The following is a 26,894-nucleotide window of genomic DNA, read 5'->3' as shown; positions in this document are numbered from 1 at the left end:
TTTTTTTTTTTTTTTTTTTTTTTTTTTTTACTTCTAATAATATGGAGAGGTGGGAACATTAGAATTTATGAGTTTTGGATTAACGGTTGAGATTAGCTTGGCAGATCCAGACAAATATTTAATTTAGTCTTACAATTATTATAATGTGTAATAAAATAATATCGAGTCTGGGCGGCCCCACATTACAATACCAACCGAACCCAGCGGTTCAAATCGATTTGAAATTTGAACGTCAGGCACCAACGACAAAGCTACGGCGTGCGGTTAATGTCGAGATATAAAGGTCGAACACCTGTACTGCACCGCTGAGCTGGCACTCTTTAACCATTTTATTTTATTTTTTTAACTAACCACGGTAAACTAACCAGGGTTGAAACTCCCACGTGCCTCCCGCCGCTGGCACGAGCCTCAATCCCAGTCCTACCGCCACTCGCCACTCGCCACTTCCCACCTGCCATTCCTCCCTTTCTATAAAACGCCCCCAACAACGCGCCTCCAATTCACATTTTCGATCCCTTGGAGAAGCGTCTTCATAAACGCTACTCTGTTTCTTTTCGTTTTCTTCCTTGTCGTTTATTCTCTGTTTCACTTTTCTTCTCCATTTCCAAGCCACGATGCGAGAGTGCATTTCCGTCCACATTGGTCAGGCCGGTATTCAGGTCGGCAATGCCTGCTGGGAACTTTACTGCTTGGAGCATGGCATTCAGGTTTTGATCTCTTCCTTGTTTTTGATTTGAGTGGCTGTCTAGAAATGCTTGGCGTTATCTGTATGTAAATAGTGAGATCTAGGGTTTTGATGTGTGAGTTTATCGGCATTTCCCAGATCTCGTGTTCTTTTGTCTCCTAATAGGTGTAACGGTGTTTTTTACTTGAGAATACATCAACGGGCCTTGGCATTAAGTAGATCGACTACATTACACTTTAATTACTACTTCTTGGAACCCCACTTCGAACATCTGTCTAGATCGTCGCATATTTATGCTCTGTGGTGTGGTCTGTTTTATATCCGAATATATCCGGGTTTTTAGAGTCATTTGGATATATTCTTAACAATAAAGTTTAACTGCCTTATTTGAATTGGCTTATGAATTAGTTTGAGGTGTTCTTCGATCAATCTGTTTCTAAAGAGTACCAGTCCTGTTCTGGGTATGCGTGTTTCCATCGACTTCCATTTTCTGAAGGTTTTTTTTTTCACCTCATGGGCTCTGTTTAAGTGTGCCTGCCACTGAGGAAGAAGTTTTGGAATTAACTTAACGAGGGATCAGGAATGGCTCTTCAGTTAATCACTGAATGTACCTTGCAACTGTTAACAACTGAAATCTGATGTCTCTCACCTGTCTCCCTTGCAGCCCGATGGACAGATGCCAAGTGACAAGACCGTTGGTGGGGGTGATGACGCCTTCAACACCTTCTTCAGTGAGACTGGTGCTGGGAAGCATGTACCTCGCGCTGTCTTTGTAGATCTTGAGCCAACTGTCATTGATGAAGTCAGGACTGGGACATACCGCCAACTCTTCCACCCTGAACAGCTTATCAGTGGCAAGGAAGACGCTGCTAACAACTTTGCTCGTGGCCACTATACCAGTAATTCTTCTTTTCCTCATTACACTTATAAATTACTTCATGCTAACCATTCTGTGGTTTAACGAGTTTCTCCTTTTGTTATACAGTCGGTAAAGAGATTGTTGATCTCTGCTTGGATCGTATCAGAAAGCTTGCGGACAATTGCACTGGTCTTCAAGGTTTCCTTGTTTTCAATGCTGTGGGTGGAGGAACGGGTTCTGGTCTTGGATCCCTTCTGTTGGAACGTCTTTCCGTGGACTATGGAAAGAAATCCAAGCTTGGATTTACTGTTTACCCCTCACCGCAGGTGTCGACATCTGTTGTTGAGCCTTACAACAGTGTCCTTTCAACCCATTCGCTTTTGGAGCACACTGATGTTGCTGTGCTCCTTGATAACGAGGCCATCTATGATATATGTAGGCGCTCCCTTGACATTGATCGCCCCACCTACCAGAACCTTAATCGCTTGATTTCTCAGGTAAGAGCATTTTTTTTTTCATTGTCGAAATCATGGAATTTGAAGGCCTAAATCCTCACATTATGTTGAAATTCCAGGTGATATCATCTCTGACTGCGTCTCTGAGGTTTGACGGTGCACTGAATGTGGACGTTACTGAATTCCAGACAAATCTGGTCCCATACCCTAGGATTCACTTCATGCTTTCATCTTATGCCCCTGTGATTTCAGCCGAGAAGGCCTATCATGAGCAACTCTCAGTTGCGGAGATCACCAACAGTGCATTCGAGCCCTCATCCATGATGGCCAAGTGTGACCCCCGCCATGGAAAATACATGGCCTGCTGTCTGATGTACAGAGGAGATGTGGTTCCAAAGGATGTGAACGCGGCAGTAGCTACCATAAAGACCAAACGAACCATCCAATTTGTTGACTGGTGCCCAACAGGATTCAAGTGTGGTATCAACTACCAGCCACCAACTGTCGTACCAGGCGGCGATCTGGCTAAGGTTCAGAGAGCTGTATGCATGATCTCAAACTCCACAAGTGTGGCAGAGGTGTTCTCTCGCATTGACCACAAATTTGATCTAATGTATGCAAAGAGAGCTTTCGTGCACTGGTATGTGGGTGAGGGTATGGAAGAAGGTGAGTTCTCTGAGGCGAGGGAGGACCTTGCTGCCTTGGAGAAGGACTATGAGGAGGTTGGTGCAGAGGCTGGTGACGATGAAGATGACGAGGGAGAAGACTATTAAGTTTGAAAATGAGTTGCTGCATGTTTCCCTTTACTTTCTATGATCTGCGGTGCTGTTGCTATATGTTGTAATAGCCATGTGCTTCAGAGTTTGCAGTTGATATTAATATTTTGGTAATGTGTCCGCGTGAGTGTGTTGCTTTTATGGTATGGTATCCCTTCATTAGCGGTGGTGTATGAATAACTCTATTAAAAAACTTGGTTTCTTTCATTTCATGACTTGATGTCGAGTTTAATTCATTAGCGCCCACTCTTTTATTTAATTCATTGGATTAAAATTAGGGCGGATTAAACTTGCATTAATCTAATCATAAAGTGGGACGGTATTGGGTGCAAGGATTAAAAGCATAAGAAAAGAAATCTGTAATATATTCCCATGACGTTCTTCTTTCTATTTGCCTCCAACTTTAAATCCTCTTCGCATATTCATTTTTAATTCAGTTTAAGTGAGGGAAGGCTTAATTAGTGTTGCTTTACTTTTTGGACTCTGAACTTCCATTAGCTGTTTTCTTTTTCAATGCGATGGAAAAGGAAGAAGAACCCAAGTTCGCTTCTTTCCCCAATCTTGAACTCGACTCCCATGGAGTTTTGGTACGTTTCTTCATTGTTTACAAATGGGTTTTGCCTTTTCGCTTCGTTTCTGCATTTCCCCTATCTCCTTTTGATTGATTGATTGTTTTCCATTAGCCGATCCTCTCTTGAAACGCGATGGGAATGGTTTTTGTTTGTGGGGTTTCGCCATTTTTTTCTGGATCTTTTGAGTTTGATTTGTTATGGTAATTGAAAATGCCACTGTTGTTAACAGAGTCGGAATGAGAAAAGCGTATCTGATGGGACAGATGAAGCAAAAAGCGCCAAATCTGGGTGCCACTCTTTGGAGAATGCGGCTCCGCAAAATCAGCGCTACACTACGTTTGTTCCAAGGGCACTCAACCAGCAACATGCAAGGGAAAGATCTTCACCGTTACCCGTTTCTTCCGCCGTGAATGACCGGCTTCACCCACCGCAAAACCTTGCCAATCTTCAGAGCCCGTTGTCACAGCCGCATCAATTTGTATTCTCCTTGCAACCCTTTTGGGTACAGCCGCACCCGAGCATTGCCCAACCTCAATGTTACCCTGTTGGATATCCAACATACCCTGGCTTTCCTGGTGAGTTTCACTTTCAAATCTCTTGCTTTGGTGGTGCAATTCTGTGGAGATTATTTAATCATTTAATGGGTGTTCTTCAAATCCTGGATTGAATGTGGTAGTAGTGACAGTTTCAGTCTGAACTTAACAGGTTCCTGGGATGCCTCAATTTGGGGGGCTCAAACACAACCATTACTGTTTCCTGGGATGTCCAATTATTCAAGAGCATCATATGGTTTTGTCTCTTCTCAATGTTGGTCTATGCCAGCTCCTAATTGTATTACATCTTCCTCTGTACAACCCCTTTCAAGAGGAGTCATCAAGCCCCCTGAAAAGCTTTCTAAGACTCATCAAAGACTCTGGGGAGCACAGGTTTGGCTTGAGTTTTCTCTTCAATTTATTTTACACAACGTTTTTTTGTGAGATCCCACGTTAGTTGAAGAGGGAAACGAAACATTCCTTATAAGAATGTGGAAACCTCTCCTTGAAAACCGTTAGGCTGACCTCTAGCGGTGGGCTTAGACTGTTACAAATGGTATCAAAGTCAGATATCGAATGGTGTGCTAGCAAGGAGGGTGGATTGTGAGATCCCACATCGGTTAGAGTGGGGAAGGAAGCATTTCTTATAAGGATGTGGAAACCTCTCCCTAGCAGACGCGTTTTAAAATTGTGAGACTGACGGTGATATGTAACCGGCTAAAACGAACAATATCTGTTATGGACTAGTACATGTTATAATGGTTTTTTCCCTATGCAGTCTGCAGAAAATGTTCAAATGTGGAATATGATTGGGCAGGTGCAAGGGGAATTAGGCGAGTGTAAGGGCAGATTGATCAAGCTTGAAGCTGAAATTTCATCTTTCAGGTCAGCAGCAGCTACGGATGAGGCTGCCGTGGGAGTTGGAAATGGTGGCATTATGGTGAAGCGGAGACGGTCGAAACGAGCAGTAGCCCCAGTTTGTTCACAACATTCATTGCAAACTCGGACTCGGATACGAAAGCCAAGAATGGGAAGAACAAAACCAAATGTTCTTGAAAAAGAAAGCTTGAATAAGGTGGATGATAAACAACAATCTACACCGATGGAAATGTTAGCAGACGAGGAACAACAAGGCGGAGCTTGAAACACAAAATGGGTCTTCCTGATGTGGAAAGTAAGTTCTAAATGATGAAATGTTGTTCGTTCTTCCTTCAAGAACAGGAAATTGACAAATGAAACTGCCTGTGAATATGATAACAAGGTATTAGGAGTTGTTATCTGGCACTGCATGTGAATATGATATCATCAATAATTGGTCATTTTCATGAGTTCATAAATTCTGGAAAAAGTTGGCAAGTTCTTGTGTCTGTGATCCGGGTACGGCGGAAGAATCTTTAATCAATTATTTATCATCGAAGATGACGATGGATAATTTAATTAAATTCCTGAATGAAGCAAATTCCTATGGATTAAAAATAATTATAACCTTAATTAATGGTACATGAAATGTTTAGGAATCAACCCCTCATTTTGTCCTACTCTAAAGACTTTCTCCTCTTGAAAATGAAATTCACTTGGAAGATACTCAACATCATCAATGGGTTGAAAATCTAAAGGTAGGTTGGTCAAGGCGCATGACTCTACGTTAAAGTTTGATCGGCTTGATCCTACTCATTTATTGATTGGATTGGATATGAAAAATGACATTGATTAATCATGCTCACCCAATAAGTGGACAAACACGAGTCCTTTAATACTGTTTTGTTCTTCTCATGAGATGTCATGTAACATAGAATTGTTTCAAGCAAAACATGCTTAACTTTGAATCAAATAGTCAAATTCAAATGTTGTGTCATAAATTTGACTATTTAAATTTGAGATGACTCGATCTAGACTCAAACAATGTCGTAAGCTTAGACTTGAACCAAATTTGAATCTTTATCTTTTAAAGTCTACTAACTCAATGAAAGTCTACTAACTCAATGATGACGAGTATGCACCAAAACCAAACAAGGGTCTTAATTAGAAAAAATAGATACCCATTACTCAAAAAGAATGCCTATCTTTCTTTTTACCCATTTTGAAAAATGAAAAGTTTATCTCTACTTTTGAAAAATGAGCAAAAATAAATGTTTGAAAAATGAAACTTTTATCTTTACCCATTTTGAAAAATTAAATTTCTATGTATACCCATTTTGTAAAACACAAAAATATCAAATCTTTCTCTCAGTTTATCTTTCCCATTTTGAAAGATCAAATTTTTATCCATACTTATCATGTAAAATGACAAAATATGAAACCTTTAAATCTCATGTTTCACGAAGAAATTAAGTGTTAAAATATCAAACAGTAGAGTCAAACACTTAGATTTGTTAGGCCTTGATTATAAATACGCTCCACTCTACTGGTTTTTTCATCACAAGAAATTTCAAGCAAAAATAATAATCTTATTTTCTAGATTCGTCTTAATAGAGTGTGCCAACCTTCAACGTTAAGGTCGCCAAAGACAAAGCAAATCAAGTCAGAAGAGAGCTGCAAAATATAGAAAGAGCCAAATAAGAATGGTAAAAAGAAGAACACCTGAGATGATGACAGGTCAGGGAAAACCCCTCATATGTTCTTGTCTTAGATCAAGTCAGCCTCTGACTCTCTTTTTCTCTCACAAAGTCATACCTTTTCTCGCTCTAATCTGTTAGGCAAACTCCATGTCTCTCCTCCAATCTCTACATTAACCCAACCGTCTCTAATGGCCGCCATCACTGCCACCGCCACTGCCGCCCTCAAGCCTCCCCGCCCTAAACTCGCCTGTTTCTCCTTCGCCGCCTATGCCAAAACCGTCATCTACCATCTCAAATCCCTCCAAATTCCCGTCCTCCCGGGCATGTCGGACTTTGAATTCACCTCCGTCGAGTCCACTTTCCAATTCTCTTTCCCGCCGGACCTCCGGTCAATTCTCCAAGAGGGTCTCCCTGTTGGCTCCGGGTTTCCCAATTGGCGATCCTCCTCCATTCAACAGCTTCACATTCTCATCAATCTCCCCAAATTCTGTCTTCTCAAGGAAATTTCCCAAAGAAAATTCTGGTGCCAATCTTGGGGGACCCGACCTAATGATCCCAACACTGCCGTTGCTATGGCCAACCAATTCCTGGACAGAGTCCCTGTTCTTGTCCCCATATATAGAAACTGTTACATCCCTTCCGCCCCCAACATGGCCGGAAACCCTGTTTTTCACGTCGACGGTGGGGAGATTCGTGTTTTGAGCTCTGATTTGCCTGGATTCTTTCAAACCCATCAATATTCTCATCTCAGTGTTCCTGAACTTCACCGATCGGTGATCGAATCGCCGGCTTGGGCCGCGAAGGAGACTCGGGCAGTGGAGTTCTGGACTGAAGTCGCTTCAGGAAAGAAAGCGGCGGCGCGTGAAATAACGGAAGGGTGGTGGAATGAAGGAGAATTCGAAATGGGGTTGGATGGATGCTTGGAGGACGTGTTTTGGAGGTTGCGGGAAGGCGGATGGAGGGAAGAAGAAGTTAAAGATATGATGATGATGAACAGCCATGATCGGAGCTCAGAACAAAACAGGACAACATTCGAGAAACTCAGAGTATCATCAGTGTGCGAGATTTTATTGAGTGGGGGTTGGAGCAGGGCCGATGTGTTGTACTCTCTGGATCTTGAAGACAAGTCCGCCACTGTTATTCCTGAAGAAGAATCAACGTTTGAAATCAATGTTCATGATCAGCCAATAAGAATCATAATCCCACAGGTTGAACCCAAGAACAAGCCCAAGAGCACTGCCAAGCACGCCCCAATTTTCTTTGCACCACATAAAAACTTAATCCTGTAACTAGTTTTGGCCATTTTCTGGTACTAGCCTAGCCACACCTCCCCATGAATAACCCCTTTTTTGATTATTCATCTCGTAAATCATACAGTGTTCATACGGATTTTTCTTTTGGTTAATGAAAGGATAGGATAAAAGTGCACTTTTGAGCACACCTCTTGCCCCAAAGGGTCGAGTGAACTTTCATTAATACTAATCAAAAAACGAAAAAAAAGTTAAAATGAGCATAAAAATGATTCCTACTCGACCCGAGTATAAGCTAGTGATGCTCTGACTCCACCGCTTGGTCTAATAGCACAATACACTTGTAGCACTCCTTTCCACTCCAAATCGAGGTGATTGTTGTAATAATCAAAGGTCACTGTTAGCAGATATTATCCGTTTTGGTCCGTTATGTATCACCGTTAACTCACGATTTTAAAACGCGTCTACTAGGAAGAGGTCTTCGTACCCTAATAAGAAATATTTTGTTCTCTTTTCCAACCGATGTAGGATCTCATAATCCAATTTCTAGAGGTCAACGTTTTTACTGGCACGTCACCCGGTGTCTGACTCTGATATCATTCGTGACAGCCCAAACCCACCGCTAGCCGATATTGTTCGGTTTGATTGATTATTCTTTTTGTTGTATGCGAAAGGAAAGAAAAATGAGATGTCATGTGGGCAGGCTGGGAAAATGAGCTTATGAAGTAATACGTCTTTTACGTTACACAAATAATTATTTCTTCTCCGTGTATTAGTGGGGCGGTGGCGTTCTGAAGTGGGCAGCCGGCGTTGACAAAACGGGGAGGGGACCCGTTAACGGCGGTGTCAAGTAGAGCTTTGGCGGCGGTGACTGAGGAGTCGTCGGGGACCAGGCACGTTGACGAAAAGTTGGACAAGTTAGAAGAAAAAAGGCAAGGCGTCGGTCCAAAACGGGGTATTAATAACAGTACGTGACTTTTGTTCTGTATAATTTGGAGAGTGGTTTTAATTATTTGTATTGCCTAATTTGACTTTATTACTACTTTCTCCCTATGGTTTCTAATTCCATTTGGCTCTCAACTACAATTTGAATGCTAATCTTATAAATTTTATCTCTAATTCCCTTCCAAAATTTCAAATCTTAAATGACAAAAGTGATAATTAAATGAGTTAAGAACTCATTTGTATCTCTTAATTCCCTTCCATTTGGCTTTTTTTTTTTTAAAATTAAATGGTAATTAAATGAGTTCTTAGCTTTACAGCCTCATCAGCAATAAATTCCTAACTGAATTATCAAAAGTGATGTGGGCAAAGTCAACATGCATTGGTAAGTTCTTCATGACAAGGCATCTAGTTCTATTATGCCAAACTATGTAGAACTCAACATATTGAAATATTAGCTCATTAAAAATTTGTTTTTCTTCTTTTATTATTATTTTTTGTATGTAGCATATGTGACGTCCCACATCAGTTGGAGAATGGAACGAAACATTTTTTTTATAAACATGTGAAAACCTCTCCTTAGTGGATGTGCTTTAAAATCTTGAGGGGAAGCCCAAAAGAGAAAGCCTAAATAAAACAATATTTAATAGCGGTGGGCTTGAGCGGTTACAAATGGTATCAGAGTCAAACACCGGACGGTGCTAGTGAGGATGTTGTCCAAAGAGAGTAAGATTGTGCATGTTTTGTTGAACTTCCAATCTCAATATAATGATTTGATATTAATAATCTAAATGCCTGACAGAGACTTCGAAGCTTATGACTGCGAAAGCGAATCACAAGTTTACCTTCTCTTGGTTAAACAGTTGTTTTCTTCAATTCCATTTTAGAAATCGAGTTTTAGTTGGGTTTACAGCTAGCTAGCTAATCCTTCAAACTTCAGTAATGGAATCTTTTCAGTTGATGGAGACAAAAGGCATTGAGAAAGATCCTTCCATTAAATATAGACATGCATATGATAGGAGAAAAATGATACCGAGAGGTGTTCCACCAAGCAGCATCATGAGATTACACGAACATTAAGGAAGAGAAAGAAGATTACAAAAAGTGCTACTAAAATTGACTAACAAAAGACCACCATGTCCTAATCTGAAGCATCAAATGCTCAAAACTCATCCTAGCCTTCCAAACTCTTTCAGCAGCAAAGCCAAAAAATATATGGGTGTGTATATATATATATTTCTGAAACAGAAACATAAAGATCCTTACAAAACCAAAAACAAACAAAATGGCGTAATTCCATGTGAAGAGGATATAGTTACCACAGCTAGCTGGAGATGTCACTTTGCGGCTGTTTCATCATTGTTATTCCCTTCAGTTCTGCTTTCGGGTAAGGTACTCAAATCTGTGCGAGCGTCCTTCTCTTCCTGAGGCAAAGATGAGCCTGAAGAATCACCAGTGTTAGCCAGGTCCTCACTGTTGTTTGTATTAGAAAATGTGACACCCTCATCGTGGGAGTCAAATTGTTCTTTTGGGTGATTGTTATAGTTTCCATTGCTTTGATCAACATTCTCATTATCATTCTGTCCTGCGCCAGCACCTTCTACAGTGCTCGAGGATGCATCATTGTCTTGGAGGTTTGACAAATCTGAAGAATTACCATGATCATTCTGTTGACCTGAAGAATTGTCATTTGAGTTACTATGACCAGCATTTTCATTTTCATTTTCATTTTCATTGTGGCTCACTTGTCGTTCTGATTCATCTGGCCCAGAAGTATTCGACTCTTTGGATCCTTCATTTGAAGTATCTGTGTTATCAGTGACGCTGAGCGATGAATTGAATTGATTTTTTTCTTCAAGTGCAGCATCATGCTTTGAAGTGGAGATATCTTGATCAACATTGATGCTGTCTGCAGTTTCATTTGTTGTACTTGAACCAGAAGATTTCCCATTAGAAGTGACTGAATCATCCTGTTGCTGGCCATTATCCTTGGATACTGGCTGCGCTTCATTGTTATTATTGGTCACTTCTTCTGGTACCTCAGATTGATTGTTTCCATTTTTCTCAGCGTTACTTCCATTTTGGATTGACTCATTTGTACTGGAATAAACAGCTTCGCTACTCCGCCTCACATCCTCGTGCTGAAACTCGTGGTTTTCTTTATTTTCAACTGACTCTACCTCATTTAATTTTGCAAAACCATCCTGCTCATTTCCAGTGGTTATGTTTTGAGCTTCATGTATGGCACTGTAAGCATTATCTTCTTTGTATTGTGCTTCTCTTGCATCATCATTACTCCTATCACTCCCATCTTGAACCTGTTCTTCAGCTGAAACTACACCCTCAATACTTCCTTCCTTATGTCCTTGTGCGTCTGTCTCGTTTTCATTGTTTTCCTTGTTGTCGCTACTGTTGTCTCCCAGGGTATCCCTGGAACCTTCCTTTGTGTCTCTGCTGTCCTCTTTGGTTTCTAGATTAACATTCTCTCCCTGCTTCTCCTTGGTCTCCTCATTATTGCTTTCTTTTTTCTCAGTCTCTTCACTTCCCCTCTCTTCTTGATTTACCTTTACTTCGTGCTCTTCATTCTTCTCTTCAGTTCCACTCTCTTTTCTCTCCTCATTTTCATTATCTTTGCTTTCTTCAGTCGGCATCTCATTTACCTTAACTTTACCTTCATTTTCTTCTTGATTCTCCTCCACTTTACGTTCTTCATTTCCATTCTCTTCTTGATTCTCCTTCACTTTGCCTTCTTCAGTTCCATTTACTTCTTGAGTTTCCTTCACTTTGCTTTCTTCGTTTTCATTCACGTCTTGATTTTCCTGTTCTTTGCTTTCTTCCTTTCCATTCACGTCCTGATTTTCCTGTTCTTTGCTTTCTTCCTTTCCATTCACTTTTTGATTTTCCATTTCTTTGCTTTCTTCCTTTCCATTCACTTCTTGATTTTCCAGTTCTTTGCTTTCTTCCTTTCCATTCACTTCTTGATTTTCCTGTTCTTTGCTTTCTTCCTTTCCATTCACGTCTTGATTTTCCTGTTCTTTGCTTTCTTCCTTTCCATCCACTTCTTGGATTTCCTGTTCTTTGCTTTCTTCCTTTCCATTTACTTCTTGATATTCCTGTTCTTTGCTCTCTTCCTTTCCATTCATTTCTGGATTTTCCTGTTCATTGCTTTCATCCTTTCCATTCACTTCTTGATTTTCCTGTTCTTTGCTTTCTTCGCGTCCAGTTACTTCTTCATTTCCACGTTCTTTGCTTTCTTCGCTTCCATTCTCTTCCTGAGTTTCCTTTTTTTGGTATTCTTCATTTCCATTCTCTTCGTTTCCTCCCCCTCTACCCTCCTCTCCCTGCTCTTCACCTTGACTCTTTCCGATCTCCCCATTATCATCATTTCCTCCCTCTTTAATCTCTTCATTTCCTTTGTTTTCGTTTTCCATTTCTTTGTTCACTTCGATTTTTGTCTCCTCGCTAATCTCACTGGTCTCCTCTCTCTCCTTCTCCACATCCACCATAAAAATTTTATTGTCAGATTCCTCCTGAACTTCTTGCTGATCGTGAAACTCATCATTCCCACTGCCCTTTTCTTCATTATCACTTTCAAACGTACCCTTTTCCAATTCATTCCGGGTTTCTTCCTCATCCTCTCTGTGGTTCTCAATGACTCGAGGATGGAGGTCCTTCCTCCCTAGTTTCACAACATCATCAAGTTTTGTTCTCTCATCGAAACTAGCTTTTTTACCGCGAGAATGCTGAATTTGGTAAACAAGCCAGACGCAAACCCCAAGCAAAAGACATATCTGTAAGGCATGCTTCACCTTGAAGCCTCTGGATCTCTGATTCCTTCGAGGGGACCTGAACATTATGAATTCCAAGCCTTAGGGCTTTCTCCAAACCCCTGCCAACCAAGAAAATTGAACGAACATCATTTAACCAAAAAATATCCACCATGAAAATAAATAACCATAACGCGAACCAGTGCTGCAAATGAATTGGTACCAGATTCAAATCCTAGTGTAGCGATCACATAAATCCACATTCCAAATTTCCAGAAAATATCACAGATGTATTCTTTACACATTATCCTAATTGTTACTCAAAAATAGTTTGGAGTTTGGATCTTTCACATTCTAAATTTCTATAATGAGTCCAAAATCTCCTTTCCTAAATCTGCAGCGACCTACTCTTTTGAGACCGAAGATCTAAAAAAGAGAAGAAATAACGGTACATTGGATTAGGAAATAAGACAGATCTATTAATGCTCCTTCCAAGAAGGAAAGCAAGATCGTATAATTCCACAAATTATAACTTGAATGGGAATTGAAACACTGAAGAACGAACGAGGCAGACAGAAAAAGAATAAGAACCTGGAAAATGTAGCCGGATCAGAAAGCTGAGCGCGGGGAAACGGTGGTGGTTATTGGTTAATGCTTAATGCTTAAGGAAAAAGGAGAGAAATGATTTGCAGTTCTTCGCAAGTCCAACGGGACTTCCCGTACAGAGAAAAAGGTGAGAATTTCGGATCTGATGAAATTCTCCGTCGGTGGTGTTTGCGTATTTATATGCCCCCGCTTCATCATCTCCATCACATAGTTCATGCCCTCATATTCAAAGCTTTCCTCCACACTAATTTCTTTTCTTTTCTATTTCAAATAAAAACTTTTTTTTTTTCTTTTGCACGTGTGAAAATATTTAAATTTTATTTTAATACTTAACTTTATTAATTATTTAAAATTTTGGTTCTTTATTTAAAATTGATGTCTTAATTATATTACGTCATTTTATGGTTGATTAACAAGTCAAATATTGGCTTAGTTCAGAAAAAAAAAAAAAAAAAAAAAGTCAAACCTGGCTTGGCTAGGCTTGGCTAAGCCAACCTATCAGAAAATCACCGGATTATAATACTGCCACGTGTCTAACTTCTGGAACATATTCTTTGTAAGTCGGTGGCGATCTCCATTTTGTTGTGCCCTAAATTTCGAAGTGAAGAGCTCCGAATGACGAATTTTTTTCTTTTTCCTTTGCGAATTCGCCACTGTATTTAACCATCTCGCACTCGGAAAGAGCCTGTATTCAACGCTACCTTCCCACCCTTCGATGGCTTCTAAGATTCTTGCATCCGGTTTACGCCGCACCCTCACGGGATTTTCTCCCGCCGTCTTGCGCTTACGCCATCTCTCCACTGCCGCTGCTGTAGCCACTTCGTCGGAACTCCATGAGGATGAATCTGGGATTTCTATGAAAGGTGTTAAAATCTCTGGACGACCGCTTTATCTTGATATGCAAGCCACATCCCCTGTTGATCCTAGGGTGCTCGACGCTATGCTTCCTTACTATCTCTCTCGTTACGGAAATCCACACTCTCGGACGCATCTCTACGGCTGGGAATCGGACCATGCCGTTGAGACGGCTCGCTCCCAAGTTGCTGCTCTTATTGGTGCCTCGCCTAAGGAGATTGTTTTTACCTCTGGAGCTACTGAGTCCAATAACATATCCGTCAAAGGGGTGATGCATTTCTATAAAGAAAAGAAGAAGCATGTGATTACCACTCAGACCGAGCACAAGTGCGTTCTTGATTCGTGCAGACATTTGCAGCAGGAGGGTTTTGATATTACCTATTTACCAGTTGGGACCGATGGGATTGTTGATTTGGAGAAGCTTCGTTCCGCGATTAGACCTGATACTGGCCTTGTTTCGATCATGGCGGTTAATAATGAAATTGGTGTCATTCAGCCAGTAGAGGAAATTGGGAAAATTTGCAAGGAATTCAATGTTCCTTTCCATACTGATGCGGCTCAGGCGCTTGGGAAGATTCCAATTGATGTGGAGAAATGGAATGTAAGCCTGATGTCTTTGAGTGGACATAAGGTTTATGGGCCAAAGGGTATTGGAGCTTTGTATTTGCGGAGGAGGCCGAGGATTCGAGTTGAGCCCCAAATGAACGGAGGAGGACAAGAGAGGGGCATTAGGAGTGGGACCGTCCCAACCCCATTGGTCGTGGGAATGGGGGCAGCCTGTGAGCTTGCTATGAAGGAAATGGAATATGATGATAAGCGAATCACTGCGCTGCAGGAACGGCTCTTGAATGGCATAAATGCGAAACTTGAAGGAGTTGTGGTAAATGGTAGCATGGAGAAACGTTATCCTGGTAATCTGAACTTGTCATTTGCGTATGTGGAAGGAGAAAGCTTGCTTATGGGTTTGAAGGATGTGGCTGTTTCGAGCGGGAGTGCATGCACGAGCGCCAGCTTGGAGCCTTCATATGTGTTGAGGGCGTTGGGAGTGGATGAGGACATGGCTCACACTTCGATCAGATTTGGCATTGGGAGGTTCACCACGGAGGCTGAGATTGATCGAGCAGTTGAGTTGACTGTGCAGCAGGTGGAAAAGTTGAGGGAAATGAGTCCCCTTTATGAAATGGTAAAGGAGGGGATAAATATCAAGGAAATCCAGTGGGCTCAACACTGATTGCTTTTATTCTCTAGTATAAGATATCCATATGCCGCATGTCTGTTTGGAGTTGTATGGGATACAATGGATTGTTTGGCAGTAATGGCGAGGCATCTGCGCTATATTACGTTGTACCATATGGATACCTTTCCATATTTTCTCCAGGTTTTCCTCATCCTCGCCCTTTTAGTGATCCGATGCTCTCAAGAAGCCCCTATATGCTCACGGAAGTTTTTTTTTTTAAATAATAATACGCAACCATGTCAGCATTTCCACTATTGCTTAATATGCAGATACTTCCCCTAGCCCCTACCCCCACCCCCCACAGCAGGATTGTGATTAGAACAAACTCGTAATCTAATGCATACGTCAATGGTTTTGGTTTTTCTGCCCCAATTGCTCAAGTAACTGTGGAAATGCTTTCATTAGCTTCTCCTGTTGTATGTTGTAGAATTGTGTCTGCTTTGCTGAAATTCAAGAATAGAGATGTTTTAAATATTGGGGAAAAAAGGCCGAATGATTCTATATTTTCCAGCAAAAAATGCTGCAGTGGGCTATTTGTGGTTGGGACAATATATTTGACGTAGACCCCATGCTACTTCCATGTTTGCATAATTTTGATCAAAATTAGTATTATTTCATTTGTGCAATGCTTTTTTATCTAGCCATCAGGCACTTTAGTCCACTGAAGTTTATCTGAGCAAGATATAAAAGCTGGATTACTTTGTAGGTTGATCTGCCTGAAATTAGTAGCTGGCATAAAATTGAGCTCATGTCATCACTTCTGTCTGATCCTTCTAATTTACTGTGTCAGTTGCCATCTCCTCGAATCATTATGCGTTTGATCTCTCTGCTGATAGGTTTGATATCATGTATCGTTCTCTAGAATTGTTGGCTAGGCCATGTTTTGTGGTTCTTCATTGTAGTTTCACCATAATTATAACCGACCCTCTTGTTACTTCTTTACGAAGGTTAATGATTTTATTAAGTTCTTGATTTTTGTCTCTTTATTTTTGGTCCACCTAATTCAGCAAAGGGGACAGTCTACCTTTTTGTTTGTTTTCATTTGATTTTCTTCCCCATTCTTTTTAGTTGAAGAGGGGGAATTTATGGTTTTTCCTCCTCCTTCACTGTGTATAGCAGCAAAGGACAGTCTACATTTTATTTTCAAGTTTTTTAGTTAAGGCATACAATTTTTTATTAAAGATGATAGTACCAAGGGTCAGATTAGACATCCTCTCGTCCCAGCTCACAAGATTACAGAAATTCCTTACCCCAGGAGACAAGAATAGTTGTGAAATCATTTAGACAAAGGAATTACCATCGGTTGGTCTAGATATCAAGATTTTAGTGTCTGCTGTTCAGATTATCATGAATGGTTGTGATGGTACCCGCCTTAAGAAATATGGACACCTATGATCCAATCTCTCTTTTATATTGAGGTTCCTCCTGGAGAATGCATGGCATAAATTTAGAGGCTCTTGGCTGGGTATGTTTATGTGAGCTCTTTTTGAACATCAACATGTGCAGAGAGATTGTAGTTCCATGAATGTGAAACTGTAGCATCTTTTGAAGTTGCTCAAGAGAATTCGCAGAAAAAAAAATTGAGACCATTTCAAAGTGAAAAACTTATACACGTTCTCGACCAGATATGTCTGGAATTTGAAGTTTTCCAACGATGAACAGCAACTTTATGCAAATAAAATGGCTAGTACAATTGAGTAGCCATCTACAGTGACACTCTGGAACAAGAAGACTCTGTCTACATATTAATTCATTCTTCCCCCGCTAGATCAGGACGCTCCTTTTTCTTTATGCAAGGTTTTGCTTCAACAAGGTTTTTCTTTCATTCAAGTTCAACTGCTTGGAGTTGCAATGCTGACCTTCACTCTCATGGTTCTCTCTTAGGTATATGAGAGGGATGCTAATCTAGTAGACTGAATTAATGTTACTGATTATAGTTTTCTTGGCTGGCTTGAAATTTATGTGTGCCTCTATTGACTACAGGTTCTAAGATGAACTACAAACAGTGAACATCCTTAATCCACATCTTCTGTTGTTCAAAATGAAGTCGTACTTTTTGTGTACAATCAACAAAGAGTTCCTAAGGAAAGCTCTTAATCAGTAGATTATGTTTTATTATTGTTGTTGCCTATTATTTAATGCAGGATTCTTGGTTGGCTTGAATCCTCTAGAACTAACATTAGTCGACTTCTGCCTTCTGCTGTCGAAAATGAATATGGTTATGGTAGGTCGAAAGTTCAGATATGCAGCAGATAAATAGCAGAAGTGATTGAATGGCCTTGTCTAAGAATTCCAAGCTATACTTGGTCAGTTGAGGCCGCGTAGGAGCCCAGGAGACAGTTTCGTCTTCTCTATTCTGATGGACTTTCACTGTATGGTAGCTAGCATTTTACACAAATCAGGACAATAGATGAATGTTTTAGTGTTCCGCTAAGAGTTTGTTAATATTGGCAGTTGTCTTGGTTTCTGCGTTCTTTTTAATGTTCAAAAGTGAAGTTATCAACAAACCCTCTTTCTCCATGAGCAGTCTACAACTTACTCTTTGACCATCTTGGGCGACCACCTCCTGCAGAAGACCAAGTATCAAGGAGTTCACATGTCAAGGTCGGAAACATATCACGTAAATAAGTAAGATTACTTGTCCTTGTCTGTATGTACATATCGACTGTAGCAAAAGAGAACTTTGGATGAGGTGAGTTGGAGAAGGCTTCATAGTGGATCATGGTTGCACGTGGAGACTGTCAGAGGAAGAATGCTTTTAGGTTTAATGAGAAGAAGTAATGGCCATAATTTGGCCGATGCTTAATGGGAAGCTGGAAGGAATGTTGCAAACCCATCCTGTTGGGTAGTAGTAATCAAAATGGATAGGGAGGGAGGATTGAGCATCCACCCTTCAATGTTTATAAGCGAGGAATACATTTCTATTGGTTTGATTTGAAGCCTTTTAAAAAAAATCAAAAGCAAAATCATGAAAGTCTGTGCTCAAAGTGGACAACATCATTCTTGGGGTTCGTCACATGTCATTCTTACTCACATCCTCCTGCCAACTTATTAGTCTTTAACACAAGCCAGTGGTTTGGTTGAATGATGACTTCCTTTCCCTGAGCCATAATTGAGACTTGCATTCTTTTTAAAATATGCAGGTATTGTGGAGCACATCCATTAAATGTGTTTTGTCTTCAGCTAAGAAAGCAACCGCTCAAAAGGGAGAGGGGGTCCAGCAGAAGAAGCAGCCATGTGCAGTGCAGTGCGGTGGCCAAGTATTTTGGCAATCTGTAAGAGGGCTTTCTTTTCTCTGAAATGTGTGGAAACAGCCATGGAAGATGGCAATATACGGCATCTGATTGGGAAAGTGATTCTCTCATTTATGAGATGAGAATCATGGCGATATCAGTTGTGACCGTGGGGGAGAAGAAGAAAGACATTATTATGGGTAAGCGGGTTTGGAAGAATGGGGGTTGGGTTGGGTTGTTTTCAACGCTTTTAGTACCGATGCAAAAGCACAAAAAAGCTTGAAAAATAAGCCATGGGGAATCAGAATCCTTTCTTCTCCCCTTCACTGTTGCTGAGCCTGTGTCCCAGCTTTTCAGTTTTCCAATTTTTTTTCTCGATTTTGGCACCGACATTCTCTTTTTATGAGAGAGTTATTAGTTCATTTATTTGTGTTTAACTTCTTAGAGTATGAACTGCACTCATGTCAATCTTCATTATACGTCTAGTGACCTAAAGGATCAGGAATTTACACAGAAATCTAAGTAAACAAGAAGTAGATATTATATTGGTTATGATTAGTTTTCCTTTTTTGTACAACTTTTTTCATGAGATGATGTTTCTCTAAATTTAGATCACTTTTGGTGTGATATTAAGTTGTTTCTAAGTTGCTTACCTATTTAAATTTAGTTTATATTTGATACTCGCCTTTTGATCCGAAGATTTGAATTTACTTTCACCACTTAAAAACGTCATCTTTAGGTTCTACGCTTCTAATATATACGGAGTATACAAGATACAATGTATATGTATAGTATTTTCTTTTTGTAACAGTAGATATTGTCCACTTTGGCCGTTATGTAATGCCACTAGCTTTACGGTTTTAACGCGTCTTTAGGGAGAAGTTTACACACACTTGTAAGGAATGTTTTGTTTTCGTCTCTAATCGATGTAAGATCTCACGCTTGTATTCGTTTTAAAGTGCATATCATCTATGTCAAGGTAGTATCTATTAAATACCATGTCATATCATTCCATTAGTTTACTTAATCACATACTATTTATCACGACTGCTTCACATGAGTGAACTTTCGTCTTCTACTCTTCTTGTAACACAACATACAAATCTAATAATTTGTCTCTACATCTTCCGCATTAATTAGTACATACATATAAATGTTGCTGTTTTTCATAATCAAGAAAGGCTACAAACACAGGCACAGGACAAAGCTTTTACAAAGGGAACAATATTAGAGAACATATGTGTTTCCTATAAGCATCTAACAGATTTGGGTTTAGTCGAGTACCACTTGTGTTGTCTTGCCTGCATAAAAAGAAAGAAAATAGGAAGATTGATGGCTTTAGTATACTTGCAGTCCAATGATAGAAACCTAACCCATGAAAGCGAAGACTGTGAATCCATTACTTAAGTTCAAGACAGAAGGACTCTTCGAGGCAGCCTAAAAGGAACAAGGTGAGGGATAATGGATACCCACCAAGCACACCTCGACGTTTTGAAGGCAGAGGCGCAGCTCAGTGGGGTCTGGTCTGCCATGATCACAAGCCATTTCTTTCACTCCCTTTTTCTGTTCTCTTCATTCCAATCACCACCCTTCAAATGAATCAAATTCACTCTCTCTCTCCCATTCAATTTACACCCACTTTTCTATACTTAATCAAACTGTTCATGAGTTATCCCATTTAAGTGTTTCAAGACGAAACTGATATGGAAGGAATCCGAAGTAGTTGCATGTTAGAAAAGAAACCCAGTTCATAATTCTCTTCATCAAATGCCTGCTTTCAACCCTCAAGAGTGTCAGAACAAAAGAGAGAGATATCTAGAGAGTGTTAAGTGAAAGAAACAATCATATAATCACTAATTTACAGAGTTGACGATGATCATCTACTTAAGGGTTGAAGATTAAGCTCCCACATTTGCATTTCCAGCTCATGGGCTTGTAATTTGAGGCTTCATCTCTAGCATAAGCTATGTTCTTCATTGCTGAAGACTTTTGTGGGTTTGCAGGAACTTGAATGGCCTCACAGTGTGCACACCAGCTGCATCTTCTCTCACATTTTGGAGGCCTTGACCCAATTTGTCCACGTAATACCACTTTATCTTCACTCACTGTCTATCCCAATTCACCAAAACAAAAACCAAATTTCTTCTTAACAATCAAGCTTTCAGAAACAGTAAATGAATCAAAAAGAGAGGAAAGGGCTGGCCTTGTGGACTGACCTTGCCACTCTTTGAAATAGATCTGCCTGCAAAGGAAAACGATTCACAAGAATTCAGTTCAAGAATTTTGGTTTCGGACTTTTTTTTGAAGTTTCAAGAGATACCCATTTACCTTCAGCCATGAATCTCATCTGGGTCGATGCCAAAATCAGAAAAAAGAGAAAAGAAACAGTCGCACACAAGATTCTACTGCGGCCAATGACGCCATTGTTGTTGCACTCACACCCCATTTTTTCTTTTCGTTCTAACAGAGAGATGGGGAGAAAAAAGTGAGATTAGCTTCTGATTTTTCACTCTATACTGCTCGTACGTGCATATCATATAAAATGAATTCCCTCTGAATCTATCTTAGTCTGAGAATGATATTTGAGATGATGGAACATGGAAGACAAAAAGAAAAAGAAAAGAGAAAATGAGAGCAGAGAGTACCGAAAATTGCAGAGCTCCTCAGAACTCGAAAGAAGAGCCTAAAAAACAGAGTTAAACAGAACAAATTAGCAGATGTGAGCAGCGCAATGGCAGCTGTGTACGAGTGGGATTTCGTTTTCGTTTCCCTTTTATTTTCTCTCTCTTTCATTTCTGGTTTTTAATTGAACTTTTGGAATTTGGGTTTTCTTGTGAGTTCGTTCTGATTTTGTTCTGAACACTCCCACCTTATCACGCCATATCCATATCCTTTCTTCTTCCCAAGCAAGAGAGTGACTACAGAAGCTTTGGCTACGGTGAATTGGCCTGTCATTTGTCACTTGCTGACGTGCCCTTCAAAAGCATCATTATTTCATCCTGGGCTTGGATTGTTTAGGCCTTTAAGAACTTCAATCTTTAATGATAAAAATATATTTCCTTGGAAGCTTGGAATGTATTAAAAGATTGAATCTTTCTGGACCCATCAATGCAAATGCAAAGCTTTCTCCAAGATTTCAGGATTATATGTCTGATTCCCGCATCAACTAACTCCATGGTGGAACAGCCATCCTACTTGTTCCCGACCAGAACTCTGGTAACTGTCTCGTGTAACGAACAGAGTCAGAAATTTTAATCAAAAGGACGATCATTACTTAGAGAACAATCATCCCACGTCGACAAAAACCATAAGATATAACAACAAAATGCGTTTTAAGTATGTTTCATTTAACCGAAATGGAATGAGGGAGACGACACGACAACGACAATCAAATCCCAGAACGAAAATTACTTCAAAACCTTAAAAGTCTCACAAGAATCTTGGAGGACCTACTGGCGGCAGTTGAGAAACGGTCGTGGCGAATGGACAAGGGAGACGGTGGCAGCAGTAGCGAACGACTAAGGGATACAATAGCAGCAGCCACGAAGTGTTGAGGGAGATACAACGCCAAGGACTACTCTGCATGTAGTCATTCATGGGATTTAGTTCATATTCTCGTTTATTTGGTTCATAATACGATGATTCATATATGAACATCAATGTTGCTTTGATTCATATATGAGAATTAGTATTACTATGTCTACGTAAAGATTTGTCCAACATTATTTTGAGATATGAAATCATTGGCATTTTATATTTATCTCGATGCAATTTGGTGAAACTTTGTGTGAGAGACTTTGTAATGTGAGAACGTGAGAGATACACTTATAAACACTTTGGTTATGGTGATTAGCTACCACAAGTGAATGTAGGAGAATTTCTCCTCTCCAACCTAGATCATGGGTTTGCCTTGGTATCGTGTTCATACAGTTGTATTGAATGATCCCAGTCGTTTGCTTTCTGTTCATATAATGCATACAGCTCTAGTTGCTGGTTGGGCAGGTTCAATGACCCTATACAAATTAGCAGTTTTTGATCCCTCTGATTGATCCTGTTCTTGATCCAATGTGGAGACAAGGTATGTTCGTTATACCCTTCATGACTCGTTTAGGAATAACCAATTCATGTGTGTTCCTTTGTTTAATTTTTGTTTGTAGGTGTGTGAATGGGATCGATCTTGTTTCCGCTCCCGCTACAACATATGCCTCAAGTCCTTAACTTCATATCGTAGTATTATTACGAAGTCTCGAGATTTTTATATGCAATCTATCAGAACTTTAGTATTCAAATAGGTTATGGTAGTCAGATATGTTCTTGTTATGATCTGTCCGGTGGCCTCATCAACCTCGTTGAGCTACCTGTGTCACATCTCGTTGAATGACACAACCTGTAGGTCTCACCAGGCTTCCAGTCAGCAGTTTGTTTGGACTTACAGGATACCACTTTGTTGCTTAATTATGAAGTATCTAGATCATTGGTTGTACACACCAATGTGATGGCAAGTGTCCTGTGTCAGCTTGCCCCAAATAAATTGTTTTTTTTTTAAACTACATGGACACGATCAATGGGAACGGAGCTAAGGAGTTGGTTCGTGAGAAAAGGAAAGCAGAGACCATTCCCCTGTAATGAGAAGGTGGAGAATTGAAAAGATCACCGCCAGCGTCAGCCATAGAATAGCATGCCTTTGAATTCAACCTGTATACTCACAACAACACAATTTCGTGCCACTTTCCATCGTGACGCCTTCAAATTCTACACTAAAAACCATAAACTATAAACCCCCAATTGACCGTCACTTCCTAAACAACAATATCATATCCCCTGTAGTCCAAGGGGACGGGACAACTCAAAGAAGTCCACCCACGTCCACACCTCTTAAAGACATACAACCAAATAGTTTTTCACAGACCAAACCAAAACGTAACCGTCATTCCACACCGATTAGGATCTCACAATCCACTCCTTTCAGGGCCAGCGTCCTCGCTAACTCACTCATTAATTGAAAGGGATGGAAAAGTGGATATCAGGTCCCAGTTCTGAAGGTTCCAGGAAACTAACAGGCTCTTATCTTTCCAGGAAAGTTGGCCAAAAGCGAAGTGAAAGAACAGAGCATTGAACTGTTGGTCGCCAAAAAGCTCCACCAGCATCTCACGTGACTTCAAATAAAATAAAAATCTTTTCTTTTTTCTTTATGCTATTCATTACTTGCTTTACACGCCTCTCTCTGTATCTCTCTCATAATCATCACATCAAATCTTCATATCTACTAATTAGCCACCCCCCTTTGACTAACTACAGTGCCAACGCTATGGCTTGACTTCTCCAACGCATTAATTATAATATATGATTAAGGTTTCATCAACTCTTTCATCATAATTCATTACACTTTATATGAATCAATGAAATATAATTATGAAATTGAAGAAAGGGAGTTTAGAGAAGCCGTCATATTACAAATATTTTCTTCAATAACAACATTAATTTAGTTTATGTACAAACATATGAAATCAAATAAGGAGACATAATAATTGGATTTGTAGTTACTATGTTTTTTTTTTTTTAATTAATAGAACCAACTAGAACTAAACGAGGCCCCAACCAAAAAATCCTGGGTTTCTGGGGATCTTCCTCTTTGATTAATTACCTAATTCTTTTTTTTTTTTTTGCTTCTAGCTAGGCAAATTCGATTAGCAAGCAGCAGAGGGATTGGTGAAGGGTTTGTAAAACTGGGGCTTTGGAGCCATTGAAAATGCGGCCTTGGAATTCCCGTTGCCGTTAACAGTGGCGGTGGCGCCGCCGATCCGCTCGCAGGAGGGGCACATGGTGAGTGTTGCCGCCGGCATTTGCATGAACAGAGGCTTGGTTAGTTTCAGGGCTTTCAATTCTTGCAGCTCTTTGTGCAGTCTTCTGTTTTCGTCTGTTAGCGTTTCGCAGCATCTCTTTAGAAACTCGCAATCTACCTCTGTTTGCTTTAGCTTTGTCCTGCAAATTCAACACCCCTTGATTTAATTTCTTCCAAATCCCATCTTTAATTTTGGGGGAACAGAGTAATTTCGTTTAATTTAGTTTAATTACCTGGCTCTTCTGTTCTGGAACCAAACTTCAACTTGTCGTGGCCGAAGATTTAACTCTCTGGCTAAGGCTTGTTTTTGCTTCTGTAATTAAATCAAATCAAATCAATCCCAAATTAGCTCAGATCAAAATTAATTAACAAATTAAATTCATAATCAGAAACTTACAGGGTTGAGAGTGCAGTGAAGTTTGAAGCTCTCCTCCAAGAGGGCGGATTGTTCTTTAGTTAGCCTAAGTTTCTTCCTAGCATTAGACCCATCTTCCTCTTCATCACTAACCCGAGAAGAAGCTTTCTCTTCTTCAATATCCTCGCCGGAAACGTCTCTTTCACGCTTGACCCTTCCGCCAGAGAGGGAAGAAACCGTGCTGTGAGGGGACGGTTGACGACACAAGTCAGCCGTAGTAGAAAGCCCCAAAGTTAAGGACGGCTCGGATTCGACGGCGGGGAAACTGAACAAATTGACAGGGTTGTTGGGTTTTTGAGAAAGGCAGGCGGGCTTGGATTGAAGCGTTAACCCCAATCCCAATAGAAGACCCGTATTAGGAAGATCGTCAAAACCCATCTGGGTATATGAATGAAGATTTGAGGTTGAAGATTTTGGAGGCGTTTTTTGAAGCGATGGCGTGGGGATTTTGAGGAGAGGGATGGCGTTTAAGAAGAGAGAAATGGGAATGGAGGGAATGGGTTGGTGGTGGGCGATTAATAATCAAACGAAAGAATGAGGAGACAGACGAATCTTTGGCATTGGGTGAAATTTTAAATTTTTATCAATGCTATTTACATAGGTTGACCATTTGTACCCCACTATCTGATATCTCCCTCGTTATTAAACCCAAAAACAAAAAAATAGGTCTCGTTTTCCTCTCCAACCCATGTGTGGGATCTTAAAATCCACTCTTCTTAGGATCTTAAAATTTACCACTAACAATATATGGTATGCTTTGGCCTATTATATATGGCCGTTAGTCTCACAGTTTTAAAACACATCTACTGGATCACACCCTTCAAAAAATGTTATGTTTTTCTCTCCAACCAGTGTCACCACGTACTTCTTGCTTAATAAAATTGCTCACCAAATTAAACCAAAATGGTGTCTTTTTTTTATTCTTTGTGATCTTGATGTATTAACTTGAAATGGGTTGGTATATATAATTGGTATTTGGTATGATTTGGTCCGGAATGTTCCCTTTAAGTGGCAAGCTTTTTAAAACCAGTGAGCAGCAGAATCAAGACGGCTCCCTTTGGAGAGGGTGTGAGAAAGTAAATATATATATATATATATATCATCACATGGGCTGTCTAATCTTCCCCATGTCCCCTTTGACACTGGTTGGAAGATGAGCATCCATCATCATGTCACCATGTGTTGCCCAATATCTCCACAATTCCATTCATGTCGACATGCCTATGTTTGCTTAACAATCTCTTCCTCTTTTCATAATATCATTTTTTCAAAAATAAATAAATAAATAAATTCAATTCACCCATTTATTACCTTTTTCTTCGGTGCAAAGGGATTAGCCAGAAAGAGATGAGCACTAACAATAGGGTGCCATTATTGGAATAATAATTATCATACTTTAAAGAATTTAGAGAGAGAAAAGTTGGTACGCGACAACAATTAAATTTTATTCAAAGAATTATAATGATGCTACGAATATGATTCATCAACAATAATCTACACCTTTACCTCACTACAATACTATATGGTTGTTCGAGTGGACTTTGTAGCTACTTTTAAGTACTTGATTTATTTTAATTAATTAGATATATATATATTTTTTAAATAAATAAATAAAAAAGAAAGTAAAAACCATGTGTCGGCAATGTTGAGATGACAAGTTAGGTCATCTAAATAGTATGAGGAACCAACAAAAACCAAACACTCGAAAAGGTAACACGATTTCTTCATTTTGCTTTCTTTAATCGACAATAATGTCTAAACATTCACGCATTATACCTTCCCCTTACATTTCATATTTCCCAAATTACACCTCCCCTATTTCCCTATTTCCTTTTTTTAAAATTTTATTTATTTCAAATATCCGAATCTAAATTAATTATATTTGTTTTAAATCCCAAAAATAATAATAAGAGACGTGTGGTTGGAGTGGAAAAAAAATAATAAAAATAAAGGGTGGGGAGGGTATAAGACAGGTATGGCCCACCAATGATTTTGTTGGGATGGGCATTTGATTCGCTGGCGTTTCATTGTGGAGCGTAGAATTTGGAAATAATAATAATAATAATGGAGGTAAAATAATTTCATTTAAATAAATAAATAAATAAAAGAATGTGGATAAGGTCTCCCATCCGACCATATTTGCCTCTTGTCTTCGACCACATTTCTGTCTCTAAATTATTAGTTTAGTTAAGAAATCTTAGTACTATTTTTCGGAATAATAAATATCTAATGCTATAAAAAAATTAAAAAAAAATTGCAAAAATGAGAGAAATACAATCCAGCGGCGGTGGAAAAAAAAAAAAAAAAAA

General features: G+C 39.7%; 7 protein-coding genes across 8 annotated transcripts; 4 read left to right on the top strand and 3 right to left on the bottom strand.

Moving 5' to 3' along the window:
* Window positions 1-478: 478 nt before the first annotated feature.
* On the top strand, window positions 479-2,987 carry LOC111463623 (tubulin alpha chain). Its single transcript, XM_023107641.1, has 4 exons — window positions 479-707; window positions 1,350-1,584; window positions 1,671-2,041; window positions 2,119-2,987. The coding sequence occupies exons 1-4, from the start codon at window positions 615-617 to the stop codon at window positions 2,770-2,772; spliced, it is 1,353 nt and encodes a 450-aa protein (XP_022963409.1). The 5' UTR covers window positions 479-614; the 3' UTR covers window positions 2,773-2,987.
* A 206-nt stretch (window positions 2,988-3,193) lies between these two features.
* LOC111463624 lies at window positions 3,194-5,199 on the top strand. The gene is made up of 4 exons (XM_023107642.1): window positions 3,194-3,362; window positions 3,577-3,922; window positions 4,053-4,273; window positions 4,659-5,199. The coding sequence occupies exons 1-4, from the start codon at window positions 3,294-3,296 to the stop codon at window positions 5,022-5,024; spliced, it is 1,002 nt and encodes a 333-aa protein (XP_022963410.1). The 5' UTR covers window positions 3,194-3,293; the 3' UTR covers window positions 5,025-5,199.
* Window positions 5,200-6,626: 1,427 nt separating this feature from the next.
* Window positions 6,627-7,727, top strand: LOC111463082. The gene has a single exon (XM_023106893.1). It carries the CDS (start codon window positions 6,627-6,629, stop codon window positions 7,725-7,727), a length of 1,101 nt encoding a protein of 366 aa, XP_022962661.1.
* A 1,998-nt stretch (window positions 7,728-9,725) lies between these two features.
* Window positions 9,726-13,250, bottom strand: LOC111463620 (myb-like protein X). 2 transcript variants are annotated; one of them, XM_023107639.1, is made up of 3 exons: window positions 12,989-13,250; window positions 11,408-12,519; window positions 9,726-11,365 (listed from the first exon to the last, which is right to left on the bottom strand). In XM_023107639.1, the coding sequence occupies exons 2-3, from the start codon at window positions 12,482-12,484 to the stop codon at window positions 9,968-9,970; spliced, it is 2,475 nt and encodes an 824-aa protein (XP_022963407.1). In that variant the 5' UTR covers window positions 12,485-12,519; window positions 12,989-13,250; the 3' UTR covers window positions 9,726-9,967. The 2 variants fall into 2 exon arrangements, with proteins under 2 accessions (XP_022963407.1, XP_022963406.1); XM_023107638.1 differs by having other exon boundaries at window positions 9,726-12,519; window positions 12,989-13,249.
* A 266-nt stretch (window positions 13,251-13,516) lies between these two features.
* Window positions 13,517-15,567, top strand: LOC111463622 (cysteine desulfurase, mitochondrial). The gene has a single exon (XM_023107640.1). The coding sequence runs from the start codon at window positions 13,719-13,721 to the stop codon at window positions 15,087-15,089; it is 1,371 nt and encodes a 456-aa protein (XP_022963408.1). The 5' UTR covers window positions 13,517-13,718; the 3' UTR covers window positions 15,090-15,567.
* Window positions 15,568-20,056: 4,489 nt separating this feature from the next.
* On the bottom strand, window positions 20,057-21,293 carry LOC111463445 (EPIDERMAL PATTERNING FACTOR-like protein 2). The gene is made up of 4 exons (XM_023107381.1): window positions 20,974-21,293; window positions 20,657-20,788; window positions 20,545-20,570; window positions 20,057-20,437 (listed from the first exon to the last, which is right to left on the bottom strand). Exons 1-4 carry the CDS (start codon window positions 21,119-21,121, stop codon window positions 20,213-20,215), a joined length of 531 nt encoding a protein of 176 aa, XP_022963149.1. The 5' UTR covers window positions 21,122-21,293; the 3' UTR covers window positions 20,057-20,212.
* A 2,485-nt stretch (window positions 21,294-23,778) lies between these two features.
* Window positions 23,779-25,145, bottom strand: LOC111463572 (homeobox-leucine zipper protein HAT22-like). Its single transcript, XM_023107566.1, has 3 exons — window positions 24,568-25,145; window positions 24,404-24,483; window positions 23,779-24,310 (listed from the first exon to the last, which is right to left on the bottom strand). The coding sequence occupies exons 1-3, from the start codon at window positions 24,961-24,963 to the stop codon at window positions 24,016-24,018; spliced, it is 771 nt and encodes a 256-aa protein (XP_022963334.1). The 5' UTR covers window positions 24,964-25,145; the 3' UTR covers window positions 23,779-24,015.
* Window positions 25,146-26,894: the final 1,749 nt, after the last annotated feature.

Source organism: Cucurbita moschata, unplaced genomic scaffold, assembly GCF_002738365.1.
Source record: "Cucurbita moschata cultivar Rifu unplaced genomic scaffold, Cmos_1.0 Cmo_Scf00028, whole genome shotgun sequence".
Classification (NCBI taxonomy): Eukaryota; Viridiplantae; Streptophyta; class Magnoliopsida; order Cucurbitales; family Cucurbitaceae; genus Cucurbita; species Cucurbita moschata.
The sequence above is the reverse complement of the archived record's forward strand: the minus strand, read 5'-3'. Positions and strand labels throughout refer to the sequence as shown.